Genomic DNA, 17,395 nt, shown 5'->3' with positions numbered 1-17,395 from the left:
AAACCCACAAAAAAAGTCAAAATGAGTCATTCTGATGGCACCTGATGTGCTGACAAAGAGTCTGGAAAAAGGGTAAGCAAACTCACTGAAAAAAGCTTTGATGTACAGTATAAGGTGGAAAAGCTGCAGAATAACTGCAAGGGGTTTGTGAACAAAATGAAAGGAATGATACCGGAAATAAAAGCGCTTCTGAAACAAAGGAAAATGTGTTTCAAATAAAAGAATTTCTGGGAAATTTGAACGGGCTCTATGTATGCGCTGAAAAGGTTCATGATGAACTGATGCCATTGCTGCCACAAGAGGAGGTTGATAAACAAACTGAATGGTTTTCAAGCATCATGAAATACACTGAAACATTCCAAAATGATGCAAGACCGTGGATGAAGGAAACCGAACAATGATTAATTCAAATGAATGAGAACGTGGGTCTTGTGGAACAAACTGAAACAAATGAACCTTTATTAAATGCTTGTGATGAGAATGAAGAGGACAAAATAAAGCCAAGTGACAGTATTTCTAATGTTGGATCTCACAAAAGCTGTCGAACCATGCACTCCACAACTTCATCTGCATGCTTGATAGCTAAAGCTGAGCTGGCTGCTTTAGCTGAAAGACAAAGATCTCTGGATGAAAGACATGCACTTGAGGAAGAAGAGCTGCGCAAGAGGAGAGCAAGACTACAACTGGAAGAAGAGGAGGAACAGCTGCGCAAGAGGAAAGAGAAAAAAAAACTGGAAAGTGAGATCGCAGAGAAAATGGCAAAATTGAACATTCTCAGAACACAAAGCACGTCAGTTGCTCCATTGAGCAAGCAGTTAAACCACCTGAACCACCTCCCCAGGGAGGCGTCCAGGAGGCATCCTAAAGAGGTGCCCGAGCCACCTCAGCTGGCTCCTCTCTGTTCTGAATAAAACAAAACATTCATATTATTTAGATTTCATGCAGATTGATGCTTTTGCTCTCATCTAATTTATGAACAGTGAAATTAAACAGAAGTATAGAAATTCTCCAAACATTGTGTGGTCAGATACAAACCTGCATGACTTGAGATGTATCCTGAATGTAATGTATCCTGCTAGCCAAGGCTAAATAATAATAAAGTACAGTCGGAATCTCGACTGGAAGATGTAAACACAGCACTGCAAACTATCCCCACCTGCACCATCACTGAGACCAATCAGCTGATATATGTGTGGCATGATGGTGTGCATCTTACCAGGGCTGTGATTGGAAGGTGGCACCAAACCGAGCTTTTAAGCTTAGTGGGCGGTCTGCGTGCGCGCACACGTTTGGTTTCGGTGCGGTGGTTGCAGCGTTTGGTAACCAGCCGAGATTTCCTGGTTTGGAGCACGCTTGTGTGCCTCGGGCGATCCATTTCGGTTTGCGCGCCGAGTTTGGGACTCCTCGCTCGGGGTAAGCTGCTCGTTGTTCTGCCTTGTCATTTTTGGCTCGGGCCAATGCTGATCCCAAATTACGCTTGTAGATCGGAGCTGCAGCAGGGATTAGTCACTAATATCCTCATTGGCTCTCCCCCTCCTCCTGCTGCCTGTGCGCGTGTGCTTGCTCCAGCAGGTAAGATCCAACCGTCTTTAGATTAGTTTCCCCACAACGTTTTAATGTTCGTGTCTCCATTGTAGGCACCAATCTCCAGTGTGTGGTCCAAAACGAGGGCCGCCGCTCCTAGAAAGGACCCGTTGCCTTGTCCTGTGCTGTTCCACATCATCTCCAGGGTTTAAGTTAAGGCTGCACATCTTGCAGCCCACACCTCGCCAGCAACCACCGCGACGAGCTTCCCCTATGGAGCTCCTGCACGCTCCTGCGGGGAGTGTTCAGGGGCGCTGGGATTAATTTGCGCCGTCCTCTGTCATAGGCTACAGTAGCCTATTTTCATCTGGACAGACAGTGCGGATAGGCAGCTAATATTTATTTTATTTTGTTGCAGGCACTATTCCTTCAGTGAGTGAGTTTTGATTTCATTGCAGTTCTGTATTTTGTTCAAAGTCTGCTTATTGCTTGCCTTTTGTGTTTTTTGCTTTGCATGTTTTTTTTTTGCTTGTTGTTCATATTTTGCTTTGCATGGCTTGTGCTTAATTTGTTGCTTCCCATTTACTTTTGCATGTGTTCCTGCTTTTGTGCATTATTGTATATTTTGTAAAACAACCAACTTCACTATAGTAATCAATCCTCCACCATTATAGGTGTTCCTGTGATTGCTTTTTACTATGCTTAATAAGTTGAAATAATTAAGAAGTGTTCTATAGGCCTATAGTATTTTAACATTTGTGACTCTAAGAATAAAATTAATTTTGCATTTTTGTGTATTATGACTCACGTCCTGCTTCATGTCCACACCTAGCACGTCTTACTCTGTACTGGGTTGAATTGGTCCTGGAGCCGACTCTCCAGGTGGCGTTGAAAAATCATTCTCTCTGAACTTGGTTTCCCAAAACCATACGCTCCTGCCACATATGCAACAGCAATCGTTATCCTGGAGATGCTTGGCTACAAGATTAACAGCATGAGCAGCCGGAGTGACCAAGAACCTTCATGGAGAAGAAGGTGAGAGGCAAAAAACATTTCAACACAGAGATAAGTTGGCTTCCTCACAGAACAAAGCAGAGGGATGAATCTCAAGAAAGAACTGCAGAAGCAATGCAGAAAGTTGTCAATAACTGAGGCACTGGAGACTGCTAAGCAACAACTCACAGTCTTAGCTACCCACCAAAAGAGATTCACAAAAGAAGTAGAGACCAGGAAACGAGCAGGGTGTTCTCCAACAATCCAGCTAAGGTCTGCTCTCAGTGGCAGGGCAGTAAGACCACAGCAGACCCACCCAGGGCTGGGACTGAGCAATACTGGAAGAGTATCTGGGAGAAAGAGGTGTCACACAACATAATGGCTGGCAGGCTTGCAAGCTTAGCAAAAGCCTAGCCTAACCCTTCAGTTAAATACACAAAAAAACTGTTGGTATGTTTTTTTTTCCAAAAGAGCAACCAACATCGTCCTTTCCTATGTGTATTTTGGAGATCAAGAGCTGCAATTAGTTAATGAATTCAAATATTTAGGAGTCATGATTGATTCCACTCTCTCCTTTAAAAATCATATTAAAATGATATCGAGAATTGTTAAATACAACGTGGCAAATTTTAGAGAGGGGGTCAGTGGGGGTGGGGGGGAGAACCAAATCTGCTAAAGAAACAGTTGAAATTCATCCAAACAGAGCTGGTCTCCATCAGCTGTCCCTCTGGCACTCCGGACAAATCCAGAAATGTTCTGAAGTCCTCTCCACACATCCTGAGCATTGTTCTAGGCCAGCTCCTCCTCCAGCTCCTCCTCCATCTTCTCCTCCAGCTCCTCCTCCAGCTTCTCCTCCAGCTCCTCCTCCAGCTTCTCCTCCATCTTCTCCTCCAGCTCCTCCTCCAGCTTCTCCTCCATCTTCTCCTCCATCTTCTCCTCCAGCTCCTCCTCCAGCTTCTCCTCCATCTTCTCCTCCAGCTCCTCCTCCAGCTCCTCCTCCAGCTTCTCCTCCATCTTCTCCTCCAGCTCCTCCTCCAGCTTCTCCTCCATCTTCTCCTCCATCTTCTCCTCCAGCTCCTCCTCCAGCTTCTCCTCCATCTTCTCCTCCAGCTCCTCCTCCAGCTTCTCCTCCATCTTCTCCTCCATCTTCTCCTCCAGCTCCTCCTCCAGCTTCTCCTCCATCTTCTCCTCCAGCTCCTCCTCCAGCTTCTCCTCCATCTTCTCCTCCAGCTCCTCCTCCAGCTCCTCCTCCAGCTCCTCCTCCAGCTTCTCCTCCATCTTCTCCTCCATCTTCTCCTCCAGCTCCTCCTCCATCTTCTCCTCCAGCTCCTCCTCCAGCTCCTCCTCCAGCTCCTCCTCCAGCTTCTCCTCCATCTTCTCCTCCATCTTCTCCTCCAGCTCCTCCTCCAGCTTCTCCTCCATCTTCTCCTCCAGCTCCTCCTCCAGCTCCTCCTCCAGCTTCTCCTCCATCTTCTCCTCCATCTTCTCCTCCAGCTCCTCCTCCAGCTTCTCCTCCATCTTCTCCTCCAGCTCCTCCTCCAGCTCCTCCTCCAGCTCCTCCTCCAGCTCCTCCTCCATCTTCTCCTCCAGCTCCTCCTCCAGCTCCTCCTCCAGCTCCTCCTCCATCTTCTCCTCCAGCTCCTCCTCCATCTTCTCCTCCAGCTCCTCCTCCAGCCTCCTGCCATAGTCCTTCTTGGCCCTGCTGATCCTCCACTGGAGCTCACGCTGAAGTCTCCTCTGCTCCTCTCTGTCCCGTGAGGTCAAAGCCTTTATCTTTTGGTTCTGCAGGACTTTAAGCTCAGGGTGACCCATGGTTGGTTGTTGGAGAAGCACCGTAGCCTCCGGGTTGGCACAGTGCCCTCCACACAGAAGTTAATGTCGTGCATCATGCAGTGTTTGAGGCCGTTGATGTCGTCCCTGAAGGAGTCACAGAACCTGCTCCAGTCCTGGTCTGGAAACAGTCCTGCAGCCTCTCATTGGCCTCCTCAGTCCACACTTTCACAGACCTCTTCTGCACAGGTCTCCATCACACCTTGGGTGTGTATTGGGGGAGCAGATAGACCAGGTTGTGATCGGAGCGTCCAAGTGGGGGGAGGGGGGCGGAGCTGTAATCGTCTGGCACGTTTGCATTAAGAAGGTCCAGCGTCTTATAGTCTCTCGTGTGGCACGTGACGTACTGCGTGAACGTCGGGAGAGAGGCGGAGAGGGAAACATGGTTGAAGTCTCCGCTGGTCAGCAGCAGGGCGGCGATGGCGGGTCTGGATCTGGCTGATGCTGCTGTGGAGCTGCTCACACGCCGCCGCAGCATCTGCGGTGGGGGAGGCGTACGGCACAGTACGAGCGCGTGACAACGTTCCCTCGCCAGGTGGAATGGTCTCATGGTGACCACAAGCAGCTCCGGGTCCTGCGTGCACAGCTGTTCCTTCACGTGCACGTTGGCCGGGTTGCACCAGCGCTCATTCACAAACACTGCCAGCCAACCTCCTCTCTTCCAGCTCTCAGCCAGCTCCTCGGTCTTGTTAACGATGCAGCGGACATTCCCCATAATTACAGAGGGAATATAAGTCCTCCGCTTCTTTCGTCCACCTCTTCAGCCTCTCCTTTTCCTCCGTATCTCTGTGGGAATGATGGGTTTGTCCATGTAGAGGGCAGCAGGGCCGTGCAGACCGATGAGCATCTCACGTGTGAAACACCTGAGCAGCTCTGAGCCGCCGCTGAATCCAGAGGAGTCCCCCTACGCAGATCCAAAAAGCGAAAATAAAAGCATAAAAATGAATAAAGGTATAGTAAAAGTGGGTTTCCCATGTGCACGGTTGCACAATGAGTCATCTCCCTGTGAAAGAAAACAAGAAAGCATGCCAAAATACAAGTAAAGTTAGGTAAAGTGGGAAAACTAGACAGCCTCTGCAGCCAGCAGCTGGTCACCCAGCGCCATCTTGAAAAATAAAAAAAGGCTATGCTTGCACTTACTGAAAGCCACTTGAACAACATTTTTTTTTTTTTGGGGGGGGGGGGGGGCGGTGGCGGGGTGTATGGCGATAAACTTTACATTTTTTTTTTATCTCTTTCAAGCTCTAATCAAGTGGTGATTATTCTCAAAATTATTCCAAGCATCTAGAAAATGTACAACTGATGAGAACTTCCAGACTTTGACCAGAATTTTAACTACTTGATGATGTCTGACAGACTATGTTGATTATGAAATCGACAGTTGTCAAAAAAAAAAAAAAAAGACAAAAAGAACGACTTGTTCCATTCATATTCATAAAGAGCTCCAATGACTTCAGGAACAGCTGATAACCTGCAGTTCCCCCTGTGTCCAGCAGGCGTCAGTATGAAGCTGAACGTTGTTTGTGATCCTCCAGATTAGGGAGAGAAGAAGAAGTCACGGCGGATGTGCTGCTGTGTCTCTCAGAGGAAAGATTTCACCTCCTGCAGCAACAATGAGTCCAGTTCAGGCTTTGAGAGAGTTTATCAAGCAGCGACTAACTGCTGCTGCTGGAGAAATATTCACCGCGTTTCAACAAACTGTCGTCCAGTTCGAGGAGGAGATTGATCGACAGGGGAAACTTCTGGAAATCAACTGGAAACATCAAGTCAGTTTCCACAGAGCAGGTATTGAAACGTGAGAATGAACACATGAATGTGACTTCCTGGAGGATCGTTACATTTATTTTACAGCTTGCAGTCAGAAACGAGGCTGCAGCTGCAGTTCTTGTTCACAGTGAAATAACAGAAAGCTTCAGTATTAAACAGCTTCTGGATCAGAAACAGAGGAAACGGAGTTTGAGCTGTTTGCAAACTGAGGAAGTGATTTATTTACACTCAGTCTGAGCTAACACGCGTTTGTGCAGATTTTACGGTTGACGTTTATAATCCAGACATTTCAGTAAGTAGTTTAGAGTAATGATGCGTTCCAGTGTTGCTCAGAAAAAAGGTCTGAAACATGCTATCTTGGAAACTTCCAACAAAGGTTTCAGAGCTCACAGAAAGTCACGTTGCACCATACAGTTTTCCCATTTATCCTTTAAACCCCACAGGTGCTGTCAATTTTACTGAAATTAGGTTTTATTTTTATTTTTTTATTACTGTTATTTTTTTTTTGTGTTTCTATTTTCAGTGTATCCTGCTCTGTTTCATCCACCCATCCTGTAAAACCTTCACATCCATCACATCAGTGACTTCAGTCTTGTTTCCCTCCAGAGAGTCCACAGCAACACATGGGTAACCAGAAGGCGAGCTCCAGTCAGGAGCAGGAGGAACATGAAGCTTCACACATTAAAGAGGAGGAGGATGTTGTTGAGGCGACTGTTACTGATGGTGAAGGAGACGATTCCCACCACTCCGTGAGAGACCTGACCATCCAGAAACTAACTGCTGCTGCTGAGGAGATATTCACCCTGTTTCAACAAACTGTGGTTCAGTACGAGGAGGAGATCGGTCGCCAACGCAGAATGCTGGAAATCAACTGGAATCCTCAGATCAGGTTACACAGAACAGGTATGGAAACGCTGTGAGCAGACGTGCTTGATGGAACTAGGACTACTTTTCCCCTCACTGGTCTGAACAGTAAAGTTGTGGAGGTTGGTGTTGTTTGAAGAGGCTTTTCCTGACAACATTTCAAAGCAGGATGTCTCATTATCCCTCCACCTCAGGTAGTGTAGTAAACCGTTTTCAGAATGTTGCAGGTGAGTGAAGACACTGCCTGAAAAAAGTTAATCCAATCAAGTAATCAATCAGCAGCTAAAGATGATCAATAAGTGTCAATGGGACTGGACTGTCTTTTTGAATGAAAGATTTCAGTTTGGCTGCTGGAGTGACAGATTTTTTAAGGTGGACTGTAGAGTTAATGTTGCCAATCACAACAATGAGGCCGTGTTCCCACCAAAGGTATTTGGCTCGACCGAAGTGACGTAGCAGCCCGTGGTGGAGCCGGGAGCGATAGTGTGAACACGTTTTTCACATTGGGTCGACCTACTGGACTGTAGAGTTATTGTTGCTAATCGCAAGAATGAGGCGTCTCACTTGTGTGAGAAGCCTCATTCTTGTGATACTTTTTTTTTTTCCCTTGTCCTGTTCAGCAGCTGGGGCGTGCAATATTGTATGATTGTAGCCTTTTACTATCCGAACAGATTTTAATGTTAGCAGCAGGACGAGCCTGAATCTCCTCCTGCTGCTGCCTTTATTTAAAGCTGGCGTCCGGCATGGCTGCCGGACAGGACCGGGACGGAAACGCTCAGAGAGCGAGAGACAGAAAGAGAGAAAGAAAAAGAGAGGGAGAACGGGGGCGGGGGGGGGGGGGGGGGGGGGGGGGGGGGGGGCAAAACCTATGTACAAATTCACAAACAAATGCAAAACAGTGTTGTCGACGCACCTCCCAAACCCCAATCTAGACAACACCAAACCAGAGTCAACAACCAACACAGAAACTGACAGAACCATACATATATAAGAATTTTTTTTCTTTTTTCCCCCCCTTGACGAGCCATAGTAGTGAACAGACAAGTAACAAGTAGTAAACTCGGGGCGTGCATCAAGAGAGGTCCACTACAGATAACCATTATTCTAACCACCACAAAAAGACAAGGTAACCGAGTATGTGAAGAGTGATTAAAGATCAACGTGATCATGCAAATATGACGGTGATAGTGATGGTGATAGTGATCATGCATATATGACCTCTGACCCCTGATAAGGCCAGAAGCAGGCCAGAGAGGCCCTCAGAGCCCAGACAGCCGGCGGTCATCACAGAGCCCGGATCCAAACCTCTCCCGCAGGCAGACGCCCCCGCTCCGGTTCAGAAATGGGGCAGAGGAAAGCCCCGGCGGGGGACCCCAGTGGTCCCGGGGCCCGGGCCCCGCGGAGCCACGACCGGCAGGAGCCGGTCCACCCTGGGCACCGGACGCGCGGGGCGGGCAGAGCCGAGAGCCCAAGGCCCAAGAGCCCAAGAGCTGACCCCCCACACAGGTGGAGGGCCATGACCCACCTGGGAGAACCGGCCCACAGTAGGGGGGGGCCAGTACCCCCCCCAGCGCTCCGGCCACGCACCCCGAGATCAAGGGCATCACACCGCCCCGCCCCCCCGTCCACCCCCCGCCCCACCCCTCCCACCCTGTCCTCTCCCACCTCACCCCCCCCCCCGCCCCAACCGAACACTCACACCCACTCACTCACACTGACACACACACACACACACACACACACACACACACACACACACACACACACACACACACACACACACACACACACACACACACACACACAAAGTCAACCCTACCCCAAACACACTCACATTCCCACGTCATCCAACCGTCATGTCCTGTGGGAGACCCCCCCGGAAGGCGAGGGACCACCGAACCCCACATCCAGGACCCCCCGCCAACCACAACCGCTGCCCCCACCCCCAAACCCCACCGCTGCAGACAGGTATGCACCTCCCAGAGCCAGCAGCCCCCCAAACCACAGCCGGTCCAAACCCCAGGCCCGTGGGGAAAACAACAGCCCCCATCCCCCGCCCCCCACCAGAAGGAATCTGGAAACGGGGGCGCAGAAGACCCCATTGCCCCCTCCCTCCCCCCACCTCGTAAGTGTTGATGGGGTATATGTTGTTGGCGATTAAAATTGAGGGGCAGTAACCACACCGTGCCGCGAGTGAGGCTAAACGAGCAGTCCCATCTACCTGAACAGCCCCACCCCCGACATGGTGCGCCAAGACCCCCCGACGTGTGTGTTTGTATGTATTTGGTCGTGTTAGATGACTAAGTGCAATTAAGACTGAGAGGCGAGCCACTGAAGGGTGCAGTGATTGAGGCCACTTGGATGGCCCCCTCCACCACACCCAACCTGATAAGCCCGCCTCCCAAAGCCCTACGTGTGTGTGCACGAGAGCGGGAGGAGAGGGGGGTCTGGGGATGCCGCAGCACCCCCGTCACCCAGGGGCCCCCGGTGGAAGGACAGGGCCTGGAGCGCCACCCCCCCACCCCCACTCCCGCCCCAGGACCAGGGCGGACAGCGACCATGGCCAGAGAGACATTGTCTCCAAGTTAATATGATCTAATAAAAGACTCTTAAACCGCCTGTTACTCAGATTTTTTCTGGATTTCCAATTTACAAGGATAGTTTTCTTTGCGATGCACAAGATGGTGAGAACCATGTAGACAGAGTTTATTGACATGTTAATTTCACTCAGATCACCTAAAAGGCACAGTGTGGGAGTTGCAGGGACATTGCATGTGAACCATGCAATATCCCTGAATGACGCAACCATCATTCTTGTGACACTAATAAGATAATCTTTGATCTCCTGCTTTTGTTTCCTTGCAGAGCTCCAACAGGACCATGACTGCAGAGAGGAGCAGCTCTTTAAACGGGAAACCAACTACTGTCTACAACAGGATGACAAAGAACCGCCACAGATCAAAGAGGAAGAAGAACCAGAACCTCAACACATCAAGGAAGAAGAGGAAGAACCAGAACCTCCACAGATTAAAGAGGAAGAAGAAGAACCAGAACCTCAACACATCAAGGAAGAAGGGGAAGAACCAGAACCTCAACAGATCAAACAAGAAGAACCAGAACCTGAACACATCAAAGAAGGACAACCAGGACTTCATCAGTTTAAGGAGGAGCAGGAGGAACCAAAATCCTCACAGATTGAGGAACATGAGGAACTCAGTACCAGCCAGAAGAGAGAAGAGTTTATTCTGAAGTTTGATTGTGAAACCTTGAAGGTTCCTTCTGTTGAGGATCACAGTGACCTGAGTGAACCAGAAGTACCAGAGACTGAGCGGTTCCCCTCTCAGGACTCTGAAGTCCACCATGAGAAAAGACACATGGACTCAGAATCAACTCCAAACGCGAAGTTAAAAAAACTCAAGGTGTTTCAGAGAAAGAGTGTGAACAATTTGGATGTTTCAGAGAAGCAGGCTGAATGTGAAAAGCTTCTTTGTGAAGAAACATGTGAGAAAACTGACCATGAAAAACATCAGTTATGTCCGAAGGTCAGAGTGGTCACTGATGAGAAGATACTTTATGAAACATGTGGGAAAAGTTTCAGTAAACCGAGTCGTTTGTTGGTCCACAGGAGAACTCGCAGAGGTGAGAAGCCTAACTTTTGTGAAACATGTGACAAAAGTTTCCGTTTTCACAGTTATTTGTTGCGCCACATGACAATTCACACAGGTGAGAAGCCTCATTCTTGTGAAACATGTGGCAAGAGGTTCAGTGTATGGCGTGAATTCAAGATCCACAAGAGAACTCACACAGGTGAGAAGACTTATTCTTGTGAAACATGTGGCAAAAGTTTTGGCCGACAGAGTAATTTGTTGCGCCACATGAGAATTCACAAAGGTGAGAAGCCTCATTCTTGTGAAAAATCTGGCAAGAGGTTCAATGTATGGCGTGATTTCAAGATCCACGTGAGAACTCACACAGGTGAGAAGCCTCATTCTTGTGAAACATGTGGCAAAAGGTTCAATCAAAAGCGTAATTTGTTGCGCCACGTGAGAACTCACACAGGTGAAAAGCCATATTCTTGTGAAACATGTGGCAAAAGCTTTGGCCGACAGAGTACTTTGTTGGTCCACAAAAGAATTCACACAGGTGAGAAGCCTTATTCTTGTGAAACATGTGGCAAAAGATTCAATCAACGGTGTGATTTGTTGCGCCACGTGAGAACTCACACAGGTGAGAAGCCATATTGTTGTGAAACATGTGGCAAAAGGTTCAGTCAAAAGCGTTATTTGTTGCGCCATGTGAGAACTCACACAGGTGAGAAGCCATATTCTTGTGAAACATGTGGCAAAAGCTTTGGCCGACAGACTCATTTGTTGATCCACAAAAGAACTCACACAGGTGAGAAGCCATATTCTTGTGACACATGTGGCAAAGATTTTGGCCAACAGACTCATTTGTTGGTCCACAAAAGAATTCACACAGGTGAGAAGCCTTATTCTTGTGAAACATGTGGCAAAAGGTTCAATCAACGGTGTGATTTTAAGGTCCACATGAGAACTCACACAGGTGAGAAGCCTTATTCTTGTGAAACGTGGCAAAAGGTTCAGTCAAAAGCGTAATTTGTTGCGCCACGTGAGAACTCGCACAGGTGAGAAGCAGGTGAAAAGACACATGGACTGGGAATCAACTCCAAATGCAAAGCTGAAAAAATCAAGGTGTTTCATACAAACAGTGTGAACAACATTGATGTTTCAGAGAAGCAGGCTGAATGTGAAAAGCTTCTTTGTGAAGGAACGTGTGAGAAAACTGACCATGAAAAACATCAGTTATCTCCAGAGGTCAGAGTGGTCACTGATGAGAAGATACTTTATGAAACATGTGGGAAAAGTTTCAGTCTACCGAGTCGTTGTTGGTCCACAAGAAAAGTCACAGAGGTGAGAAGCCTCATTTTTGTGAAACGTGGGAAAAGATTGATTTAATGTAATTCATTGCTGCACCACCGGAATACTCTCAAATAGATGAAATCATGAAAGACTGTGAGAGATGTTGTTCAGGAAGTCCAGCTTGATTCCAAAATCACAACAAATCATCCAGTTTGAAGGAAACGTTACTGATTCAGACGCTGTTCAGACTGCTTCAGGAACATTTCAGTTTGTGGTCTGTCACAAGAAAAGTGAACTTTGAAGAAATGGAAATAAAATGTTGATGTGAATCCAGTGGGTTTTATTCTTTGCTGTTTCTTTTCTCCTTGACATGACTGAGTTGTAATTTAACTTTTCACTCCATAAAGCTTCATACTTCCATGCAACACATGACTGCTGACATACAATCTTGTGAAGAAATCCTCATATGTGAAATGTGATCTTTGGGAAAAAAACCAATTGAAGGAGCCATAATATAATGTGTGAATGTGTCACTGGGTGTTTCAGGTTTCTGTGGTGACGCACGGGTGCTTGGGTCACGTGACGCATGTGGTGATGGGCGGTGATTGTGAGGAAGTTTCAAAAGGGCGTGTTTCACCTGCAGTCAGGTGGAGAGAGGAGAGCAGGTGACTCAACTTTTGTTGACAGCTCGTACACTTGTTTGCTGATATGCATGTTCGGATGTCCACGATTGCTCCCATTGGGGAGGCAATCAAACCACCTGAACCATATCCTGAGTGTCGGTGTGTTTCATGGACAAGTCGGCAGCGCGTCTGACACATTTTGGACCTGAACTTTACTCTCAGGGCAACAAGGTTTGGAGTTGCCACTTCGTCAACAAAAAAGGGCATCCAGGAGGGCATCGCCCGCAAGCCGAGACAAGAAACAACGGAACCGACAAGTAAGACGCACCGTGCCGCACAGTAACACCGGACATAACGCCACATCTACACGCCACTTGTGAAGTCAGGTAAGCTGCCTACTTCATGCTCGTGTGGATAAGGAACTTGTGAGCGTTAATTATGAAGAGCCCTTGGTTGGAAGGTGTTTGATGCAGGAGGAAATGCGGCTCGGTTAGGAAGCTTGTGCGATGTGTGGCTCGGGGCGTACAGCGGTGACGTCAGTCGTTTACTACTTGCTTGGTGACTTGATGCTTTGCGGTTGGAATGCCGATGAAGCCGCTGCTTGAATAAAACGCTCATCATCACTCTCTGTGGACTGATTTTGAATGAGTTTGATGCAGCGTGAGACTGAAACCCACAAAAAAAGTCAAAATGAGTCATTCTGATGGCACCTGATGTGCTGACAAAGAGTCTGGAAAAAGGGTAAGCAAACTCACTGAAAAAGCTTTGATGTACAGTATAAGGTGGAAAAGCTGCAGAATAACTGCAAGGGGTTTGTGAACAAAATGAAAGGAATGATACCGGAAATAAAAGCGCTTCTGAAACAAAGGAAAATGTGTTTCAAATAAAAGAATTTCTGGGAAATTTGAACGGGCTCTATGTATGCGCTGAAAAGGTTCATGATGAACTGATGCCATTGCTGCCACAAGAGGAGGTTGATAAACAAACTGAATGGTTTTCAAGCATCATGAAATACACTGAAACATTCCAAAATGATGCAAGACCGTGGATAAAGGAAACTGAACAATTAATTCAACTGAATGAGGACATAGGTCTTGTGGAACAAACTGAAACAAATGAACCTTTATTAAATGCTTGTGATGAGAATGAAGAGGACAAAATAAAGCCAAGTGACAGTATTTCTAATGTTGGATCTCACAAAAGCTCTCAAACCATGCACTCCACAACTTCATCTGCATGCTTGATAGCTGAAGCTGAGCTGGCTGCTTTAGCTGAAAGACAAAGATCTCTGGATGAAAGACATGCACTTGAGGAAGAAGAGTTGCGCAAGAGGAGAGCAAGACTACAACTGGAAGAAGAGGAGGAACAGCTGCGCAAGAGGAAAGAGAAATTACAACTGGAAGTGAGATTGCAGAGAAAATGGCAAAATTGAACATTCTTAGAACACAAAGCAAGTCAATTGCTCCATTGGGCAAGCAGTTAACCACCTGAACCACCTCCCCAGGGAGGCGTCCAGGAGGCATCCTAAAGAGGTGCCCGAGCCACCTCAGCTGGCTCCTCTCTGTTCTGAATAAAACCAAACTTTCATATTATTTTGACTTCATGCAGATTGATGCTTTTGCTCTCATCTTATGTATGAACACACTGAAATTCAACAGTAGTACATAAATTCTCTAAACATTGTGTGGCCAGATACAAACCTGCATGTCTTGAGATGTATCCTGAATGTAATGCATCCTGCTAGCCAAGGCTAAATAATAAAAGAGTACTGTCGGAATCTTTACTGGAAGATGTAAACACAGCACTGCGAACTATCCCCACCAGCACCATCACTGAGACCAATCAGCTGATATATGCAACAGAAAAAGTTATCATGGAGATGCTTGGCTACAAGATTAACAGCATGAGCAGCCGGAGTGACCAAAAACCTTCATGGAAAAGAAGGCGAGAGGCAAAAAAACATGGCAATTTCTACAATTCTACAATTTCTACAATTTCATTTTGCAGATGCTTTTGTCCAAAGCGACGTACAACACAATGGCAACACGGATAGAAGCTGGCTTCCTGACAGAACTAAGCAGAGGGATAAATTTTAAGAAAGAACTGCCCAAGAAATGCAGAAAGCTGTCAATAAATGAGGCACTGGAGACTTTCGCAGCCCTAGCTACCCGCGTAAAGAGATACACGAGAGAAGTAGAGACCAGGAGAATAAGCAGGGTGTTCTCCATTAATCCAGCTAAGGTCTCCTCTCAGTGGCAGGGTAGTAAGACCACAGCAGACCCACCCAGGGCTGAGACTGAGCAATACTGGAAGAATATCTGGGAGAAAGAGATGTCACACAACACCAATGCCCAATGGCTGGCAGGCTTGCAAGCAGAGCACAGCAACCTCCCAGAACAAGACCCAGTAGTAATCAGAGCAGCAGATGTACAGGCAAGAGTGTCCAAATTGAAGACCTGGACAGTTCCAGGGCCCAACAAGATTCACACCTACTGGTTTAAGAAGCTAACTACACTGTATGAATGCCTTGCAGCAAAAATGAAGCAGCTGCTAATATCAAGGACCAACCCAGAGTGGCTCGCCCAAGGCCGCACAGTCCTCATCATGAAGGACACCCACAAGGGAACAATACCATCAAACTACCAGCCTTTAACCTGCCTCAGCACCACATGGAAACTCCTGTCAGGTATCATAGCGGCCAAGATAAGTAGGCACATGGATCAATACATGAGTAAAGCACAGAAACGGATTAGCAATAACACCAGGGGCGCCAAACACCAGCTACTGATTGACAGGGCAGTCGCCCAAGACCAGAAGGCCCGCGGGATACAGTCAGGTCGGCACCACTCCAAGTCGGCCCCGGCCAACTCGGCACCGCCCCGGGATACAGTCAACTCGGCATCAAGCCAAGTCGGCATCAAGCCAAGTCGGCATCTCGCCAAGTCGGCCTCGCGGGCGGGGGGGCTCTCGAGTGGCCGAGTTGGTCGGTGCGGACTTGACTGTAAGCTGCTTACCAACTCGGCCAAAAGCGTCTTTCTTTTTTTTTTTAATCACGATGGTGGATAATGTACCTGGGAGCATCATGTTTGACGTCCGAGTAGCTTAGCTACAAGCGCGCAGCGCTTAGCGGCTGTCTGGTCATGTGACCGGTCCCAAGGCATTCTGGGAATCGTAGTGCAGCGATGCCGGCTGCGCCGCGACGATTTGCAGTTTTTTTCGTGCCGGTAGCGCTGCTTCTCCTCACGTAGCAGGCAGGGGACTGGAGGACAAACTGTGTGGTTATGGTGACTGACAGGTTAGAGGTGGAGAATGGACCTGGAGCTTCATGGTTGACGTCCTGCTTGAACCGAGTAGCTTAGCTACGAGCGCACAGCGCGAGCGGCTCTCTGGTCATGTGACCAGATCATGTGACCGGCATGTGATCCGCGAACGCCGCATGATCAAACCAGTCGCCTGCATTATAATTTTATTGTAATGTTCTCCACCCCCGAAGTTTGGTCAGCCAGTACGATTAATTTATTTTTACCCAATCAGTGGAAACCTAGGAAGAAGGATGTCCTCCAGTCCCCTGCCTGCTACGTGAGGAGAAGCGGCGCTACCGGCACGAAAAAAACTGCAAATCGTCGTGGCGCAGCCGGCATCGCTGCACTACGATTCCCAGAATGCCATGGGACCGGTCATATGACCAGACAGCCGCTAAGCGCTGCGCGCTTGTAGCTAAGCTACTCGGACGTCAAACATGAAGCTCCCAGGTACATTATCCACCATCGTGATTAAAAAAAAAAGAAAGACGCTTTTGGCCGAGTTGGTAAGCAGCTTACAGTCAAGTCCGCACCGACCAACTTGGCCACTCGAGAGCCCCCCCGCCCGCGAGGCCGACTTGGCGAGATGCCGACTTGGCTTGATGCCGACTTGGCTTGATGCCGAGTTGACTGTATCCCGGGGCGGTGCCGAGTTGGCCGGGGCCGACTTGGAGTGGTGCCGACCTGACTGTAAACCAAGGCCCGCAGCACCAACCTGTGCACTGCCTGGATTGATTACAAGAAAGCCTATGATTCAATGCCACACACGTGGATACTGGAGTGCTTGAAACTGTATAACATCAACATCACACTAAGGATTTTCATTTAGAACTCAATGGGGCTGTGGAAGACAAGTCTAGAGGCCAAGAGTGAGCGTGACATCGACTCCCTGATTCACCTCACCAGGATTTACAGCAATGACATTGGGATGTCATTCGGACTAGGTAAGTGTGGATGAATGGTATCTCGAAGAGGGAAGGTGATCAGAACTGAAGGAGTTGATTACCTGAAGGGAACAGTTGACATCATGCCACGACTTTCACGCATGGCACGCACTGCTACACACTGCAACGAATACTTCACGAACAGCCCAAGTCAAATTACACAATCACGTCGTGCCAATGCAGGAAGCACGTAAACTATGCGCAAACTATGCGTGAATGCGTTGTGCCAGTCCGTGACACTGATGGGCGTGCATTGGTGCGCATTCCTGAACTACTCATGAACTGGTCGTGAACAGTGTGGGAGCATGCCAGTTCGGTGACTCCAGATTGGCACAAAGTTGTGCAAATGTAAACCTAGCTTATCTGACGTAGCAGCCCGTGGTGGAGCCGGGAGCGACAGTGTGAATACGTTTTTCACGTTGGGTCGACCTACTTTTGGGTCGAGCTGGGGCCGTTTTGAGGAGGTCCGAGGTCGACCCCGGCTCAATCTAGATGCAGTGAGAACAGGGTCGCTCCCTGTGTCGAGCCAACTTTGCTCGTTTGCCGCACTTTTGTCTGTGTGAGGCTTCCGCAACGCACGACATGTACCTCCATTGTGGGGACGTCATTTCCTGTTATTCTGAGTGCGCACATCGAGCATAGTGGAGAGCGACCGTGGGCAGACCTGG

The 17,395-nt window shown here is 48.2% G+C and overlaps 1 protein-coding gene across 2 annotated transcripts; it reads left to right on the top strand.

Moving 5' to 3' along the window:
- Window positions 1–5,769: 5,769 nt before the first annotated feature.
- LOC115383191 (zinc finger protein 2-like) lies at window positions 5,770–12,174 on the top strand. 2 transcript variants are annotated; one of them, XM_030085289.1, is made up of 3 exons: window positions 5,770–6,132; window positions 6,721–7,017; window positions 9,844–12,174. In XM_030085289.1, exons 1-3 carry the CDS (start codon window positions 5,961–5,963, stop codon window positions 11,592–11,594), a joined length of 2,220 nt encoding a protein of 739 aa, XP_029941149.1. In that variant the 5' UTR covers window positions 5,770–5,960; the 3' UTR covers window positions 11,595–12,174. The 2 variants fall into 2 exon arrangements, with proteins under 2 accessions (XP_029941149.1, XP_029941150.1); XM_030085290.1 differs by lacking the exon at window positions 5,770–6,132 and having other exon boundaries at window positions 6,641–7,017.
- The last annotated feature ends 5,221 nt before the right edge of the window (window positions 12,175–17,395 follow it).

The sequence above is a fragment of the Salarias fasciatus genome (genome assembly GCF_902148845.1).
Source record: "Salarias fasciatus chromosome 7 unlocalized genomic scaffold, fSalaFa1.1 super_scaffold_4, whole genome shotgun sequence".
Lineage (NCBI taxonomy): Eukaryota > Metazoa > Chordata > Actinopteri > Blenniiformes > Blenniidae > Salarias > Salarias fasciatus.
This window is presented reverse-complemented; position numbering and strand designations above follow the sequence as displayed.

Coding starts and splice junctions, on each gene's coding strand:
- LOC115383191 (XM_030085289.1), top strand. CDS start 5,961: ATGAGTCCAGTTCAGGCTTTGAGAGAGTTTATCAAGCAGCGACTAACT. Junction 6,133..6,720: donor AGTCAGTTTCCACAGAGCAG/GTATTGAAACGT, acceptor GTTTCCCTCCAG/AGAGTCCACAGCAACACATG. Junction 7,018..9,843: donor GATCAGGTTACACAGAACAG/GTATGGAAACGC, acceptor GTTTCCTTGCAG/AGCTCCAACAGGACCATGAC.